Genomic DNA, 18,406 nt, shown 5'->3' with positions numbered 1-18,406 from the left:
TCACCTCATACTCCCATATGATACCTTTATTGATAAGTCCTTGAGCAAGATGTTTCCTTGACTCTTTGCCCTCACCAGGAGCTCAATCATCCTGTACTGGTATGCAGAGAGGCCTCGGCAAGGATGTATCAACCCACCAACTTCTGCCAATCTCCCTTAGTTCACCAGAGAGGATGCTTGAGGCTACGATCATGGGCTCAGATGAACCTTCTACCAGCCTCTGCTCCTCAGCTACGTTTCCACAAAGAGGGAGACAATGAATTTCAATGCTTCTGGGAAATTCTGGGCTGTTATGTCATGAGGAACTCATACAGTCTCATACCAGAATCCATAAAAATACTGCAGACAGCCAGCAAATGGTTAGCAATGGTACTGTCAACCTTCCTTCCTGTTGCAGGGTTTTTTACCTGGACACAGAAACCAGTCGAGTAGATGATCTGTTCATTTATCCTTCCCTGCTCCACTAGACTCATGTTTATAGCTCATTCTGCTGTACAGCTTGTGATTCTGGTATTTCCTGGTACCATTTAGTGCTCCAGGACTGGCCCCAAGCTCTTTTGTAAGAAGTTTGGTATAAAGATGAGTTCTAGGAGAAAAACATTTTGTCATCCAAGAAGGGCAGCTCAAAGAGATTTACATAATTACAAATTCATGTTAAACTCATTAAATTGTTTTGGGTAATTTGAAAAATGATACTGTGAAAGTTCCTTATAAATGAGTTCAAGGGTTTTTGTTGGAAAACATTTTATTCTAAACTTTTACAGCATGATATTTAAAAGAAAGAAAAGAGCAAAAAGAAAGTAGTCTTTGCTAAAAAATAATTATTCTTTGTTTGCTTCAAATGCACTTCTGTTGTTGACACTTCTTTTTTCCCTAGAAGAAACAATAACAAAAAACTTGGAGTTGATCCCTCTTTTTTTTTTTCCCTTTTTTTTTTTCCTGAATTTTTGGGACTTATCAAGAAAATTAAAACTTCAACTTTATGTGAACAACTCTGTTTCTGTGAAGAGTCACAATAAACAGGCCTGCTCTATGACCCAAAAAGCTAACAGAGCAGGCCAAAGATGAGACACCTGGGAAGACAAAAGTGGGTACATGATTAAATATACATTACAGAGCTTCCTGCTGCCCATCTGCTATGGGCAGGATACGGGAAGTAAGGCGGACCTTCTTCAACCTATTGTATACACACACACAGCAGAGGCCGACCCCCACCCCACCACAAATCCCCTTTCAGGCAGTTTTAGAGAGCGATAAGGTCCTCCCTGAGCCTCCTCCAAGGAGCTATCTGCTCCCACAGAAAGAAAGATGAGTATTTTCTGCTATCTAGCATGGCAGCCTGCATTGCAATGTGCAAATTATTCAGTGTTACAATTTTCAAGAGGGCAGGGAAGGGAAGGGCAGGGAAGGGCAGGGAAGGGCAGGGAAGGGAAGGGAAGGGCAGGTCAGGGAAGGAAAGGGAAGGGAAGGGGAAGGGGAATGGGAAGGGAGAAAGGGGAATGGGAAGGGGGAAAGGGAAAGGGAAGGGGAAAGGGAAAGGGAAAGGGAAAGGGAAAGGGAAAGGGAAAGGGAAAGGGAAAGGGAAAGGGAAAGGGAAAGGGAAAGGGAAAGGGAAGGGGAAAGGGAAAGGGAAAGGGAAGGGGGAAAGGGGAAGGACCGCGAATTCACCTCAGCATCAAGCTGTGCCTTTCCACATGTTAGCCTCGAGATATAAAGAACCTCAGGTCAGAACGAGAAATTCAGAGGAATTAAACACAAAAGAAAAGAGGGAAAAATATCCCCATTCGTATTTGGGCAGCAAGAAGAAAACATAGCAATTTTGTTATAGCCTTGGAGGCAGGGAGCATTTACCATATGCTGTCGCCTCCATTACACAAGAAGATAAACCCTGTGGAGTGCAGGTTGCACTGTCAGTGCAGTTGAGATGTTGGGGATTCCTGGCATTTGTATGACTGTGTGTCAGGGTATGCGAAAAACTGTGCAAGGCTAAATAAAGTATAGGTACCATATGCAAAAGTACGTGTGCTTTAATATGCAGATGCTAAGTGGTAATGCTGCTAGGATATTAATGCTTGCACGTGAATAGTAATCAGGGGAGAAAAGGTAAAGAAAAATTGGTATGTTTGTATCTAGACAACATATTAATCAGCCCCCTAAGCAGCCAGTTAGAGTGGGATCCTTAGAGGAAAAGCCTTTCCTGGGTGCACATTAGACATTTTGTTTAAAGATTAAAGTTCTTCTCGTGTTTAATCAGTTTTAGAGTAGGATGGGAAAAGGAATTAATTACAGCCCCTTCCATCAGGCTCCCATACCGCTGGAGTCACAAATGATGCGCCTGCTCAGCAAAATGGCCACCGTCAGCAGCAGGCACAGGAAACACTAATTGTAATTAAAGAGTTTATTTGGAATCACAAAGCAGAGTTTTAATCAGGATGAGAACGGAGCCTTGCTGTGTGAACTTTCAGAGAGTGGTTACAGAGCAGAATGAGTCCTTTTAAACAAAAGAGAGTCTTAAAACTTCTGGACTGGGTTATCAGCTCGATTATCTCCTCAGTGGGGCATGGATGGAAATCCTTGCTGTGCCAATTTCTGTTATTATTTTGCACTCCCATGGCAGTTACATAGCATGTCTTACTCAACACACTCTTTGCAAAGGGCAGGTAAGTTCTTTCATCTTAAAGTGAATTTAAATTAAACTTTACAGACGATAAACATGACCAGATGCCATGATTCTGCAAGAAGGCAGAGAAGCACAGATGGGCACAGATCTGTGCAATGAGATCTCCCTGTAAAATGAGATCTCCCAAACTTGCCCACTGCCATTCACTGCTTTCATCCCAAAAACACATCACGCAGTCTGAGACCACAAGCACACAGACCTCAGTTGTAGGTCTCAGTGAAGCCTGGGACACACACACGTTTCACAGGTCAAATGCACACATGACTTTTCAACTACTCCAGGCAGCACAGACACTTACCAGATTGCAAGTAGAACTGTGTCCATTCAAATTCTGACTTTGGGAAAACAGAAACAGGTGGTTCAAGGTCCAGCAGATTTCCATCCAAATCCTTGACAAGGGCCTTTGTTGAGCCTTCACAGCTCTTTGCAGGGAACGTGGTGTCTTCAGAGGTCTGTACACTGGCAGGCAGAGGAGGTGGGTTATTATGAGGCAGAGAGTAAGAACTGATGTCTGCAATTTATTTATACTGGCAACAAACACTCCTGCACCTATAGATTTATATAATGTCTTGGTATTTATTAGGTGAACTTGTGTTCCCTGAAAAAGAAAGAAAATGAAAAATAACATAACTCAGAAAATCACAGCTTATTTTGGAATGGCTTTACTAACATTCTACCATCAATATATTCTCAGGAGGAAATTGTAAGTTTACATAAAAAAAAAAAAAAAAAAAAAAACAGAAGCCACATAAATTTCTTTGTTTATCATTAAAGACAGAGGAAAACCAGGTCTTTTGGAGAGGAACTCACCTCACCTGAGATATGTATCTAACACAGTTAGATTGAATCATTATCTAGACAAGGGTGTCTAATGACTACACAGTAATTTGAGGGTCTTATTTAGATTATATGCCTAATTTTTGGCTCTCTAAGGTTTAGTGAGCTGAACCACATGTTGAGGATCTCAAGTGCTTTTAACTGTGTTTTGACTACTGTTTAATACAGTTTAAAGGAGTCAGACAATTGGCCATATTGCACCTCTTACAAAAACTGTAAGTAGTTACACAAGTAGTTGTACCCCAGCAAAGTCCATGGAAAGATCTTCAGATTGTCATATGGATATTTTTTAAGTCTTGGAGAACAAAAAGAATTTCTTGAGTTGGAAAAACACACGCTTATTGACATTATGAGCGCAGCCAACAGGTACACATAATGATCCATAGAAAGAAAAAACAATCACATGGGCCAGCCCCTCCAATCCACACAACTTGAAAGAAGTGGAGAACAAAGACAACTCTTCTGATCCTGACAGCTAGTTCAATTCTTCAGCATCTCTCAGAAGATCCAGCATTTCAGCTGGCTGGGTCTACCGGAGGGACAAGTGAAGTACTCCATGCTTTTGCCATATTCCCTGATGTTTCTATTTCCTCTCTTGCTCTAAGGCAATGCTCACCTTCCCCTTGACAGGAGATATCCATCAAGATATCCCTTCAGGATGCTGAAGCCGAACAATGCAGCCACAGCCTGGATCAAGCTCAGCAGCTGCAAAGGTAGATCAAATAAATGCATGCAGATAATGCATGAGGAGCACTGAGAGATGTAATCTCCCTCAGAGGTTTACCATGCCACTAAAAAAACATTCTGTAATCCACACGCATTCATCATGTTAGAAAATCACCAGCTCTTGCAGTGGACTGCGTATTCAGCAGCTCACTAATAGCATAATATTGTGGGATGGATACAAGAGTGAAACATAATGGGAGCTGACAGGCTGGACAGGTCTCAGAAATCTACACGCAAACGAACGCCCAAAGCACAGAGCAAAAATATAGAATAGAATAAAAATTCTGGCAGAAGGCTGGAGGGGTTCTAAACATAGCAGTGTGGGACACCTCCAATTATTTTTGACTGGCAAGTGGAGTCCGTGCTGGATTATTTTTGCTACTTCAAGGCTTTCCTGACATAGCCTCTATATTGTGTTCACCGGTTGTAATAAATAATTTGGCATGTGGTTTCCATTGGACATGGTATGTTTGAACTGCTGCAACCATCAGTGACTTAAGGTTACAGATGAAGCTCTCTCCCTCCCTGCTCCGTGTTTCTCCACTCACAGCTGATATTCTCCCTGGCAGGAGCAGTTCTGGCAATCATTTGACATCTCACAGCCTGCCTGGTACTGATCAACATTTCTGATGTGATCTCGCAGGCAAAAATCAAGCTCCACTTCCCCAGCCAAAAGGACATCCCCTATCTCAGGGTTTTTTGCTGAAGGTCCTGACATTTGCTGAAGCCTGGGGCTGAGAATTCAGAGATGTTCAGGACAGAGCTTGAAGAAACAGGATTTATGAACCTTGTTTTGCTATACAAATGTCAGTAACAGAAGAAATCCAAGAGGACTGATCTGGAGATGCACCTTGATAGAATCTGAACCTCAAATCTTCAAATATTGCTCTGAACTGTTGTTTTGTTGGTTTTCTCCTTCTTTTTTTTGGGGGGGGGGGGGAGGGGATTTGAGTTTTTGCCAGACAGGAACGGTAAAGAAGCAGAGACGGACAAAGGATGGGACTGCTCTGCACTTAAACTTCCAGTCTATGTTAATTAATTAAATTCTCATCAAGATAACACAAAAAAGACAGCTGATACAGAGGTGAGAGTAGCCTTAGAATTGTAGGGTTTTTATTTATTTTTTTCAGGAACAAGAGAAGATGCCTAGAAATGAAACATATTACCTTGCTGCATGAAAGTAGAACTTATCCTTCTCATTGACATGTAACATCCTCGATCTCTCTGCCGTGATAAGAGGCATGATGCCTAAATGGTCGGTATCTGACATGATGCAGACATCCCTGTCTTCGCTGTGGCAGCTCTTTGTAAAACCAGTAAATGTGACGTCTGCCAGGGATTAAAAAAAAGACCAAGCAAGGAAAAGCAGTCAGGCAAATACAAGAAGTATGGAGGAAAGAGCTTTGCTCTATGAACTTTTCTATGTGAAATTGTAGTGAAAATCATTTTTTAAATCAGACTGCTTGCATTATCATAGACCTTCAGCTGTCTTTAGAATATGCCATAGCTGCAGTTATATCTGAGGTTAACATAAACCAAGTCATGCTCATGGGAAATGAAACCAAGTATTAAGTGAAAAAGAAACATGGGTAAGAGTGATTAATTGATTGCATTGGAATCAATGCCATGGATGGTTTATCCATTTACCGAATGCTAATATAAAATGATTGGTGTCTGGTGACACATGCTTGGCTCTGGCGCTGAAATACTGTATAGCTACAAAATCCATTCTGTGCCACACATTTTCTCTGAGACCCTGGGAAGTCTATTTGCCATTCCCTCCCTCCCGTGTTATTCAGTAAAAAGGGCATACTGCATTTTCTTGCAAAAGTAGGTAGCGGTGAGGAATAACGACATGAAAAACTCTGAGATATTTAGATCCCACCATAGCAGCCAACCAGCCAGGTTTTATTACACAAGTATTATTCTGGAAGTGAGAAATGTAACTAGAGCCAAAGACAAATGATAGTTAACTGATTTATCCTACTTTTGCACTCTTTAAAAATTATAATTCCTTAGGACAATAAAAGCCATGCCTGTTTCTGTGCAGCTATAGTCATGATGTTCTATTCCAAGTTCTAGACAAGATGTGCTACTTCTCAAACTTGACACCTCTATTTATCTACAGATGACTGCAGATCATAGAGATACATCAAGTGGAAATAAATAGCACAGAAGAAGAAGTGTGTATGAAGTAAAATACATAAATTTTCAGGTAATTGCATATAGCTGATACAGCAAGTGGAAATTACCAAGTAATATGTTTTTAACTGTATCAAACTGAAGACACATTCAGAAGGATTTCCCTACCATGACCAGTTGTAGGTGTGGAAGGCCAAAGTTTCAGCCTTGGAAAACTATAATTAGTCAAGACAGGGACAGAATAGTCTTGTCAATAGAAGTAGAAGACCAACCTTTCAGCTTCATGAGTCCTAGCACTTTTGGACAACGGACAATTTTGTGCCATGGGCTATCTGGCCTCTGGCTGGCCACAGTGGTAAATTTAGGCCATAAAATCCCAGCACGGCCTCTTCGAGGGTAGTATGGTGGTCGATCCCTGGAAGTTAGGTCAGCTGCTTGAGGCTTGATTCTGTCTCTGATGCAGTCAAAAGTTGAGCTTGTTGCAACAATGGTAGAGTTTCTAAGTTCAAGGAGCCTTTTCCCCGTGTAGCACTGCTCGGCATATACACAGTGTATTACTGCCATGAGACCCACAGTGTTGTCCACCAGCACCACATTGTCTATAATGACGCTGCTTCCAAGGTGGAACATCATACCATAGTCATAATTCTTGTAAGATAGAAAGCCTGTTATTCTAGTGCAGGTCTGAAATCCATCTCCCCTGTACAGATGAATACCACGGAGATTTGAATGGGCCACATTTTCACTGCAATAATCAACATCCAGAAAACACTCTTGGCCTCTAATATGAAATCCAACCCTCTCAGATCCTGCCACAACATTGCCATAGAGGGAGACACCAATGACAAGGTTCACCTTGATGCCAGCAACCCAGTTTAATAAACCGTCTGGCTGCCTGCTCAGAATAATGAGGTTCCTGACGAGAGAATGGTTTTTCCCTTCCAAATCAATGCCAGGTCCGACAGTGTTGAACACTATATTATCATGCAACCAGATCCCATTGCTCATGACTGCTTTAATGCCAACTCCACAGCTACCATGAATGCTGGATGACACCACAGAGGACTGTTGCGTTATATTCCTGAATTCAACAGCAGAAAGTTGAGGAGGCCCGAAGTTCAAAAGTTCAATATTTAAGAGTTGAAGGACACCTGTAATGAGATAACTGCAATGAAAGAGAAGCTTCCAGAACTACCTGAGACCTGGTTGACACCCATTCAAACAGCACTCAGGCATATAACAGTAGGCAACCTTTGCCACTGTATTGCCAATAAAGGGTATTTGTTCAAAAACATTTAAACACTTACAGTAAAAAACAACCAACCACAGAACCACTCCATCTAAATATATTCCAAGATTATTATGAAATATTAATGCTCATATTTCATACATATCTCACAGTCGCAGTTTGCTTAGAATTGCAAACCACATGCAAATGGATCTATCTTGTCTATACAGTTCTTTCTTGGGCAGAATTGGCCTGGTCAATGAGAGTAGGTGAATCTCTACTACCTTCAAACTCTCTCCCACTGGAATCCGTAAAATGTCCCACCAGTATCTTCCCAGTACAAGGCACATCAGACTTGATCTGTACATTCCGTGTTAGGAGTCCAACTTCCGCAGACAAAGGGATGCGTCTACCATCTTCTATGTCATGAGGATGCCCTGGGGAGTTTCAGGAGACAAAATGTGCTAAGTGTCTATCATACCTATATACCACTGCTTCAGGGGACATCCAGCCTAGCGGATTGTGCACGGCATCTCTGTAGAATCTGCACTGACATTCAGGTGGGCTTTTCCTCCAGCACAATCTACACACATCAACACTAAAACTGAAAGGCCACCTGCCCATCAGATATTCACCATGCACATATATTTTACCAACACACTTTGTTTTTAGAAAAAAAGGTGCTAAATCTTTTCCCTGCGGTGCAGAGATGCCAAATCAATGAACAGATTCACACTTTGATTTTTTTAAGCTCTACACGCAAGAGATGTTCTTCAGTACAGATATACTGTGTGAATTGCTATCAGAATTAGACCAATGACAGCATTAAGTAGCAATTACCTACAGAGATCTGGTTGTAGGTACCTTCTAAAAAAAAAGTATTGTTTAATGAGAATTCTGAGAGAGCCATTGTAGGTATCTAGCCTGGAATTCATCTCTGGTCACTCTTGGCATCTCCAGACTTGACTCAGTTATCCAGCATGGCTTTATGTACAGTGGAGAGAAACAGGCAATTCTCAAGTGCAATTCATTATCTGTTTTATACATCTGCTTTAAGTGAGCAGTATGTATTTTTCTGCTTTGAGACACTGCTCATGTAGATATCTACTTTTGTCTAGGTGAATCCCAGTAGTTATGTAGCTCTTAATTCTTCCATTAGTTCCCTTTTTGACTCTTTGTAGACATTCTTTCTAGAATCAGCTATTCAGTACAGTTTGAACCATCAATTTTACAGTATCAGAGCAGCTGAAAAAGGCAGAAAAAGATACATCAGTGAAGTAGAATTGATCTTTTTGAGATCAGTTGAAACAGAAGGTCTATGCTTCAGAAGGAAACTTTGAAAGAGAAAGATATATTTCCTACCAATATGCCTGTGGAGAAGGCGTTCATGGAGTGTTATACTATGACCATTGACTTCTTTAAGTGTAACTAGTTCAGCTTGGTGGGCTTCATAGGAGGATGAGCTGATCACAATATCTCCCTCAGGCCTCCAGTCCACTTCATCCTCCACCAAAATCCTGTAATGCCAAGATATGAAACCAATATCATTATGAGTTATGCTCAAAGATTTCCTAAAAAAAAGTGGCAAAAAACTGCAGGGTATGTTCTAAGAAAAATCGTTCTGCATCCAAAAATGTATGTCTTGAAATAGTGGGATTAAATTAATCCTGAACTACCTGATTCCTGCCACTGATAACCAAGGTATCCAGTTTCAACGTACAGTTGTAGGGCACAACTACGTTTCTTATCAAGGATGTGTCAGATCACTGTTGCTTAAGACTTAATCAGTATAGTCAGTAACAAGTGAAAGGCAATTCAGCTCTCTCTGTACTCTCGGTGTTGGACACATAGAGGAGCATTTCACTGTCTAAGCATGAATACCTACTGCTATTTGAGATGTCCCAAGATACTGAACAAATAGGATTACAGTCACGATAAGGCTTGCTCATGGAGTATTCCTGAAAACAAAGATGGAAGCCACGGAAGAGACTCAAAGGCATCACAAGTGACTTTAAAGGTGCCTCGGGTAGGTTCAGAAACTATGTTTAGGTATCTGAATCCTGCCCTTGGCATTTGAATAGCCCTATGGATGCCTACACTGACTCAAATAGGAATTTAGATACCTTTTTAAACATTTCACACAAACACCTACATTTTCTTTTAATCTTGAAGACCTACCACTGCATTAAAAATTATATATGAACCTCATGATTTTTTAATAGAGAAAATAAAAGCACTTAGTGAAATCAGAATTGATAACAAACCGTAATTAAATATATTTGATGAATACCTACGGGTGCTACTATAGGGTAATTAATGCTGGCCAGGTGATGAGCTGTGCTCAGCTAATTGCTGATACAGCCCATGGAAAGAATTTAGAGAATATCTCAACCTGCAGTCAAATGTGATAGAAGTATAGAGAAATGAAAGTCCTAGCAAGGTATGTGGCAAAGTTTAGTCTGTTCTCAGGCTCTATTTCAAAGATGAGGGAGCTCATGTTGAGTACTTTCAACTCTCAGCACCTGTCATTTGTGCTTGGAGGACAGCTTCTGAAATGGCAGGAATCTGCCTTAAGATGTGGTTTTGACGAAGCCTTCAAACTGAAATAGGCCCATGTAGTTGGGCCTGCTGCACCAGCTATAATACGTTATGGAGGTGCAGCAATGGGAGAGAGAAGGTAGAAATCAAAACTATAGTGGACAAATGAAAAATATATATCCTGAAAGGGTCATATCTCAAATACCTTCCTCCTCAGCTTGTACAAGCAACCTTATATTCTCTGATCTAATTCACTACTTATATAAAAAAGATTTCCCATATAGGACAAATTAGGATTCACGTAAATGATGTTTACTTGCAGACAACACTTACTGAAGTACTGATTTCTCAGTTTTGCTTAATTCAGAGGTGAAATACATACGTAAGTCTGAAGTCAGAATGAACATCCTAATCACCAAGATATCAGCCATTGAGAATTTCATCCAAAAAGAAAGAAAAACAGAGGGAGAGAGGGAGGAAGGGAAAGAGAGAGAGAAGAAGGATGGAAGGACAGAGAGAAGCAAGGAAGGAAGGATAGAGAAAAGAAAAATCTTAGCTTTGTTCCTCTTTAGAACTGAATCTAAAAATTGTATAATTTTCTTGCAAGGAGTCACACATAGCTGTTCTTCTACCTAGACATAGTTTAAGCAGTGTCTTTCACAGAGGACAAGAGAAATATTAGTATAAGCCACAGAAATGGGAACTTTCACTTCATTTGGAGCCATATTTGGGCAAAAGATCACCTTTCATTGCCAGGAGCAACACTAGCTCCAAGATGTGTCCAAGACTTCTCAGGATAAGAGCTATAAATTTGCACCTTCCCATAAACACCTGGAAAAAAATAGAAGGAGAACAAAAGTTAGGGAAATACTGAGTTACTAAATATATTGAAATCTCTCTATATATTAAAGCATTTTCCTATATTTTATGAAAAGTGTGTGAACAGCACATAACTTGAAAAGTAAAGCAGAAATAAATAATTAACTTTTAAAATGACTGTTACACATAAAGCCAAGAAAGGGTTTGCTGGCCTCCATTTTAGTGCTTGGGTTAATGTCCCTCTTGGACAACTTTTTCATGACATATTATGTCACAGAATCATAGAATCATTAAGGTTGGAAGAGACCACAATGATCATCTAGTCCAGCTGTCAATCCATGACCACCATGCTCACTAAGTCACTGCAGTCCATGTCCTGACAGTCCTAAAGAAGACAGTGGCAAGTACTGGTAACACAACTCAGGTTATCCCACAAAGAAATACCTCCTATGACCTTTCATTTGTAGTAGTTTTAGATGACAGGATGGACAGTTATGAAGTATTGTTTATTTTATGATAATATGCTAAACTGCAGCTATTTGTCTGTCTGCCTTTCTCCCCCCTAAAATAATGCCCTAAAAATGATTTAAAAAGTCATGTTGTTAACCACAGCTAAACTTCACCTCCTAAGGTTTTTATAGCTTAAAAAACCCTTCAGAATTAATTTCCTATGTAAGCTAAGTTTCTGTCTTGCCTTCTGAACATTCCACTTACTTATTTGCTAGGTTTTTAATTTCTTGATCAGTGTGTACAACAGTTTCTCAGTGTCATTATCACAGGCAGATTGTGGGGTTTGATTGATTATTCATTTTTCTCCAAAGTGCTGTAATATTCTACAAATCTAGATCCTAGAAATTGCTGTTGATCATAGAACTGAATTTCTACAAAAGTCTACCAGTGAATTAAGTCTTTCAATCATAGAATCATAGAAGGGCCTGGGTTGAAAGGGACCACAATGATCATCTGGTTTCAACCCCCCTGCTATGTGCAGGGTCGCCAACCACCAGACCAGGCTGCCCAGAGCCACATCCAGCCTGGCACTGAATGCCTCCGGGGATGGGGCAATATTATAGTACTGTATAAAACATGTAAACCAAAACCAGTTAATATTTCTTTAATCACATACGGAGATGCAACATCTAAACATAGACCTTTTTCTGACAATCCTGTGGATCCCAATGTTTATAAGTATTTAAATGTGTGTATTTGTAGCCAGGATCTCTTGGATGTAATTCATCTCACTTAAGTCGGGAATTTAAAAATGAATGATGTAAGTTTAAGTTCATCAGCCTAGGCTCTGAATGCAATCTGTTTCATCCAACAAGAGTGAGACAGAATACCCCCTGCCAGTATACCCCACAAGGCACAAGGCATTCCACTTTAGAACCTAACTACTGGCAAGTCAAGACCAAATCTTCATGCATACATACGAGTTCTTTGAAGTGCTCTCTCATTTCTCATGTAAAGACCTCCAAACTGGACATCTTTTTGCTTACTGTCCAAACAGAAACTCCACAGAAACTTTAGGAACTGACCTGGTAAATGTTTTACCTCGAAAGTATGGATGTACCTTTGTAAGATGTTTTTTCTTCTGTATGGCACAGTAATAGTCTCAACAAGAGCAGACTTAGCAATTGCCTAAGACTGGCATCCTATAAAGAGTTATATTCATGTCTCATACCAATACTCCCTGGGTGGACACTTATTTCCTCCAGATGATCACAGTAAATCCCTTCAGATGCCCGAAGAAGGACCAGTAGCTTTGAATCCCTTTCTAGAGGATGTTGAAAAGAACCTGAAATAAAGAGAAAACAGCAACAACCCACCACGGAGGTATCAGTGGTCTTGTGACACTGAAATGATGCTCTCCCTTGTCTCATGGAAATGGTTTCCATGCACCTTGCTCCCTGCCAGAGGTCTCTCTAGGAGCTAAGTTGAACACGGGGAATGCCAATCATATCTGTGTGGAAATATTTTGCCCACACCCCTTAACTTAGGAGCATGCATGCCCCAGGCTCTCCTTGGAGTCAACAGAGAGAAAGAAAAGTTCCTTCATCGGGTGACTCACACACATCCTATATGGCCTGAATTGCCCCCTAAAAGTGGCTGCAGTTCCGCTGACTTTGTAGGCAGCCTGGAGAGACTGCTCCAAACTCAGACATTTCAGTTAAGTACCTAAATTAAGAGGGAATGGAGAGCTGAATCCAAATTTAGAGTCCCAGAAGGGTTTGCCCAAGGTCAAACAACGAGTGTGTGAAGACAGGAGGTTCTCATTCATCTATCTGATCACTGAACATTTCTCCCCTCCACCCATCTTTCCCTTTCTGCTTATTTAAAATTTCACCAATTCTGAGATTCCCATTCTGCAGCCAGGATGGCTAAAAACAGCCTTTCAAACCAATTGAAAGATTTTATTAGCGGAGGGGAAAAGAAAATACCCAAGAAGTTTTGGTGTGTGTGATGTTGCTCTTATCTTGTGATAAGTCTGTACAGTAAACTGTATTCCAACTGTGACTTCATTTATTTCACCAAGGGTAGTTTACAGTTTCAGAAGAAAATGGCCCAACATTAAACAGATACTAGGGAGGAAAAAGTAGGACAGTTTTTGCCCTGGAGAAATGTATGCGGAGTCCAGTAAAAGAGTTCAGCATTCCTTTAAAATTAGAGATTAAATCAATTATGCAACAGAAAACTGCAGCAGATGTAGAACTAAAAAATATATACATATCCGTACAAAATTAGCTGGCCTGTCATGTTCTTTTAATATTCAAAAATTACCAGTTTGGAAAAGATAGCTGATTTTGTATCCTAAAGAAACATTCCTTTTAAAGAGTGTTTTGAAATTAACTGAAATCAATAAATAAATTCATTGTTCCCCAGCACTGTCTGACTGATATCTGTGGGCATTTAAATACACTGCGCAGTTTTTTAAGGATAAAACACCAATAGCACAAGACTTGCACGCTCCCCATCCAGCGCATCTCATCCCAGTGAGCTTGTTTCTGCTCTAGGGACAGGGAGGGAATTCAAACATACAGTGCCCATCATCCATCCAACTCATCTTTGACTTTCTTGTTTAAACCCCCATATCTCCCATAGACAAATATGAGTTTCAGAAGGGAAGACATGTAAGAAGGGCTTTTACCACCGATGCATTAGGTTAAACAAACATTCAGCTAGAGCTGCAGAAGAGTTACAGAGACGTTTGTGTCTATTTTTGTACCCAGGGTGACTGTTTTCCTGGCTTCACCCTCACAGCAAGATGTGATTTGAAATACTCACCCTGAACATACCTTCCCTGGTCCTCAGGTCAACCCTGCTCCAGTGATGAAGTTATCAGCTACGATGATGACCCAAGAAAGACTCAACGAAAATATTTAGGGAACTCAATGCTGATGTTATGAAGTTATTCACAATTACCTTTTCCTAATGATAATGACAACCCTTTCAACTGGGGTGTTTTTATTGTTATGAATTATTATTCATATTATCACTAGTGTTATTATTTTACTGCTGGTTACGAAGAGCTTAATATTTTTTCTAATTAAGTCAATTAAAAATGGCTCTGTGATATATTCAATTCTCAGCTCGATTTTAAAACTATTTTTAAGTGGGCTTCCGGGCTTAACAATCACAGAGAAATGTTTGGAAATGTGAACCTTAAAGGCTTGAATTGGAAGTTATGACTCTTTGAAAAGAAATATATCTACATATAGCTAAAATTTGTGATTTTTTTTTTTAATCCTAAAAAAAACATGGCAGTATTTTAGGGAATGTTGCCCTGATTACAATCTCTCTTTCTCTCAAATCAGAGTGAGAAACAAAGCAGCTACAATAAAAATTCATGGTTACTCATCACCGTATTAAATCCTTCAGAAAGAGACCCAAAAAGGGAAGATGATGTTCATAGGAATAATTAGTTGCCTGGAAACTGTTAACACTACACTACATAAAAGAATGCAGGAGGTGTCTATGACTAGAAAAATGGACCTGTTTTCTAAATATTTAGAACAAAAATAATCCTAACATTGCTTATTTCCATTACTATTTTAAGTCAGTGAGTGTAAGCAACGTGAATGCAAGGAATACCGAAGAGTTGGCCTGGAAACTCACTGAACTACTAAGGTGGACTTTTCAGTAGGTTTGGATCACTGGCAACGTCTCAGAGCACTTGAAGAAAGCTAATATTGTGCCAATATTTCAAAGAAAGATAAAAGTAAGAGCCCCAGGTAATTACAGCCCTGTCAACTTGACACTGATTCTAGGGGAAAAAAAATAAAAATAAAAACGGAATGTCCAACTCTGAACACAATTAATAAATCATTAAAGGGGGATGATATAATTAATGCCAATCAACATGGCTTAATAGAAAATAGGTCCTGTGAAACTACCTTGTTATCACCTTCTCATGAGACTATGGGTTTAGTTGATAAAGATAATAGCTTTGATATGATATAATTGGCTTCCCCAAGGCATTTGACTTGGTAGCACAAAACTTTATGATTAACAAACTACATTGGTACGACAAGAATATGGCACACATTGATTTCCAGGCTGACTGATCGAAATAGGACCTTTAACTCAAGCAGGTCTGTATGGTCCTGCAACCACTGTGGTATATGACAATTTGTCAGTGCCCCAAAGGTGCATCAAGGGACTGGAAGTACACAGTTAAGTTGCCACACATGGGGGAAAAAAAAGAAGGGCCAGCCAACACAGCGATAATTTGGAAGAGAAGACTTTAGGGGAGAAAGTGAAGAACGTTCAAAATGTGATAAAACAGGTCTTGAAAAGCTCCCTCAGCTTACTCAAAGGAAAATCCAAAACAGTTAATGCACAAAAGTCACTGGGCAGGATGACTTTCATGATCATATGAAATTACTATCCTGTGAAATCAAAGCTTTTGTAATAAGTCGTTTTGGTAAAAAAAAAAGTTGCTATAGACACGAGAATCGTCATCTCTGCAACACACATGTGAAGGATCTGGGTTTAAGTGCTGTCTTTGAACTCTGGATGTGAGAACTTCAAGTTACTTTCACCGCTTTATTGTGGTGAGCAAGCCTTACATAAAGTCACATCGAGCTCTCAAATTACCCATCCCGCACATCAGACACACAGAAATGGATCCCATTCCATATTCCTTATTGGTTTGCCAATTTGATGACAGCCTGGTTGATCGTAAGGTGAGATGATAAAGCACAGCTGGCAGAGAGGTGAGAAAGGGGTAATTGCAACCAGAAGCCAACAGAACTGTTTGGTGAGAAGTGCAGAAAAGTTCCGGAGGGAATAATGCCAGCATATGCTGAATCATAGAATGGCTTGTGTTGGAAGGGACCCCGAGGATCATGAAGCTCCAACCCCCCTGCTGCATGCAGGGCCACCAGCCTCCACATTTAATACCAGCCCAGGCTGCCCAGGGCCCCATCCAACCTGGCCTTGAACACCTCCAGGGATGGATGGGGCATCCACAGCCTCTGTGGGCAGCTGTTCCAGCACCTCACCACTCTCACAGGAAAGAACTTGCCCCTGATATCCAACCTAAATCTTCCCTCCTTCAACTTAAAACCATTTCCCCTTTGTCCTGCTATTATCTACCCTTGTAAAGAGTTGACTCCCCTCCTGTTTATAGGCTCCCTTTAGGTACTGGAAGGCTGCAATGAGATCACCCCACACCATTCTCTTCTCCATACTGAACAAGCCCAGCTCCCTTAGCCTGTCAAAGTAGGCAGGACCTTCTCAAACACTCATCTTTTTGCAGCTAGGATGCAAAGTTTGCTCATCTGCCCAGATCAGCCTGGGCAGAGCTCCCAAGCAACATTTTGTCCCCTTCTTCGGTGCAGATGGGAGTCACCATGTTGATGTCAGAGAGCTGGGCTTCCTGCACTGGCACCACACAGTGACAGTGTGCCTTCCCAATCTCCCTGGTGCTTGATGTCACATCCCACAGCCTCACTGCAGGTGTGTGCACTTCCACAAAGAGGGTCTAAATTGATGTTCTCCCAGGGAAAACTGGCACAGTATATAAAAAATACCAGATATGGCATAGGAAAATAGAAAAAAAAAAAAGAAAGAAAGAAAAGAAAAGGAGAACAGAGAGAAGGGTATATTTTTTCTATCAAGATTTTCACTTGTTCTGGATTTAGTTTTCTGTTGCATTTCAAAAGAATTTTCCATTGTTTTCGTATTTCACTCTGATTCCAGATGTTCTTGACAATTTTTAATGTTTATTTTTTTCTCTATTTTTCTACAGCAAATCCCATTCAATTCTTTCTCAGAATAGTGGGTGTTTCCTGTCTTCTAACCTTACTTTTATTTACAACATAACACTCTGCAACAGCTGTTGTACATAAGAGCAAGGAATTCTCTGAGATAAGGCTCCCTCCCTTCTATCAGTAAATAGACTTTGCTAAGCATTTTGCTGTGACCTTCTCCAATAGAAGCTCTGTGTTTCCCGAATCCAAAACTTCTTGGACTCTGTCTGACCAGCTATTTTGATAACAGTGGAGTATTGTCACCAGAAGACCTGTAGAATGTTTATTTGTGGTCATTGCACAGTGTTGGTTATCCTTCACAAGCCATTTCTTCAGATGTCCAGGCTACACTCTGCAAGGAAGCTGCACAAAGGAGGCATCATGTTGTTGCCTCTTATAGCTGCTGCTGCCAAACAAACAGAAGAGATAAGAGGCAGACAGGGAGAGTTGCAGCCAGCAGCCAGAAAAGAGAGACGAATGTTTGAAGATTGAGATGTACGATGAGATTCAGCTGCCAAAATATGGATACCTAATGCCATTTGAGAGCCCTAGACCCCTTCAAATTCACCATGTGAGGATGACAGATAGAAACATGGATCAACGAGAGAATAGAGCCACGTGGGATGCGTGAGTGTGCCCTAAGTAATTCAAAGTCCCTGTATTTAGGCATCTGAACCATTTTCCCAGGGAGATTCATATGACCCATCCCTGCAGACACCCAAGGTCAGGCTGGATGGGGCTCTGAGCACTGATGGAGCTGTGGGTGTCCCTGTTCAGTGTAGGGAGTGGGATCAGATGGTCTTTAAAGGTCCCTTCCAAAACTAATGATTCCATGATTCACTGAACTATGTTGTGGTTTCTTCATGTAGGTGAATCCTTGTTCCCTGAGCATGTGAGACAACAAAGATCAGACAGTGCAGCTTAGGCTATATTTTAATCTAGATAACCATATCAAGCAGTCCCACAGAAGCTCACAGGCTGATGTCCACATGTAACACATAAACATAAGTGCCTTAAGCATGCAAACCAAATCTCTGCCCCAGATTGATATTATCAGCTAAAAGAAACCACTGGCTTGGAAAGGGAAAGGAACAAGGAACAAGGACCAAAAGAGATGAAAGCTGAGAGATGAAATGAAGGAGATGCAGATGGTGCAATGGACTTTTCAAAACACTTTTTCTGTTA

General features: G+C 40.6%; 1 protein-coding gene across 13 annotated transcripts in view; it reads right to left on the bottom strand.

Annotated features, from left to right (window-relative positions):
• The window catches only part of PKHD1 (polycystic kidney and hepatic disease 1 (autosomal recessive)), a 230,830-nt gene that overhangs the window by 60,655 nt on the left and 151,769 nt on the right, over nucleotides 1–18,406 (bottom strand). For 8 of the 13 annotated variants that reach the window (XR_005858607.2, XM_040697985.2, XM_040697986.2 and 5 more), the window contains 7 exons: nucleotides 12,652–12,765; nucleotides 10,895–10,982; nucleotides 8,976–9,130; nucleotides 7,898–8,050; nucleotides 6,658–7,536; nucleotides 5,410–5,572; nucleotides 2,979–3,139 (listed from right to left, as the gene is read on the bottom strand). Coding sequence is in view for 10 of the 13 variants with exons in the window: in XM_040697985.2 (XP_040553919.1) it covers nucleotides 2,979–3,139; nucleotides 5,410–5,572; nucleotides 6,658–7,536; nucleotides 7,898–8,050; nucleotides 8,976–9,130; nucleotides 10,895–10,982; nucleotides 12,652–12,765 (1,713 nt within the window). In the remaining 3 variants the exon portion in view is untranslated. The other 5 variants (XR_005858605.2, XR_005858606.2, XM_040697991.2 and 2 more) reach the window with 4 other exon arrangements.

This window comes from Gallus gallus, chromosome 3, assembly GCF_016699485.2.
Source record: "Gallus gallus isolate bGalGal1 chromosome 3, bGalGal1.mat.broiler.GRCg7b, whole genome shotgun sequence".
In the NCBI taxonomy this organism is placed as follows: domain Eukaryota; kingdom Metazoa; phylum Chordata; class Aves; order Galliformes; family Phasianidae; genus Gallus; species Gallus gallus.
The sequence above is the reverse complement of the archived record's forward strand: the minus strand, read 5'-3'. Positions and strand labels throughout refer to the sequence as shown.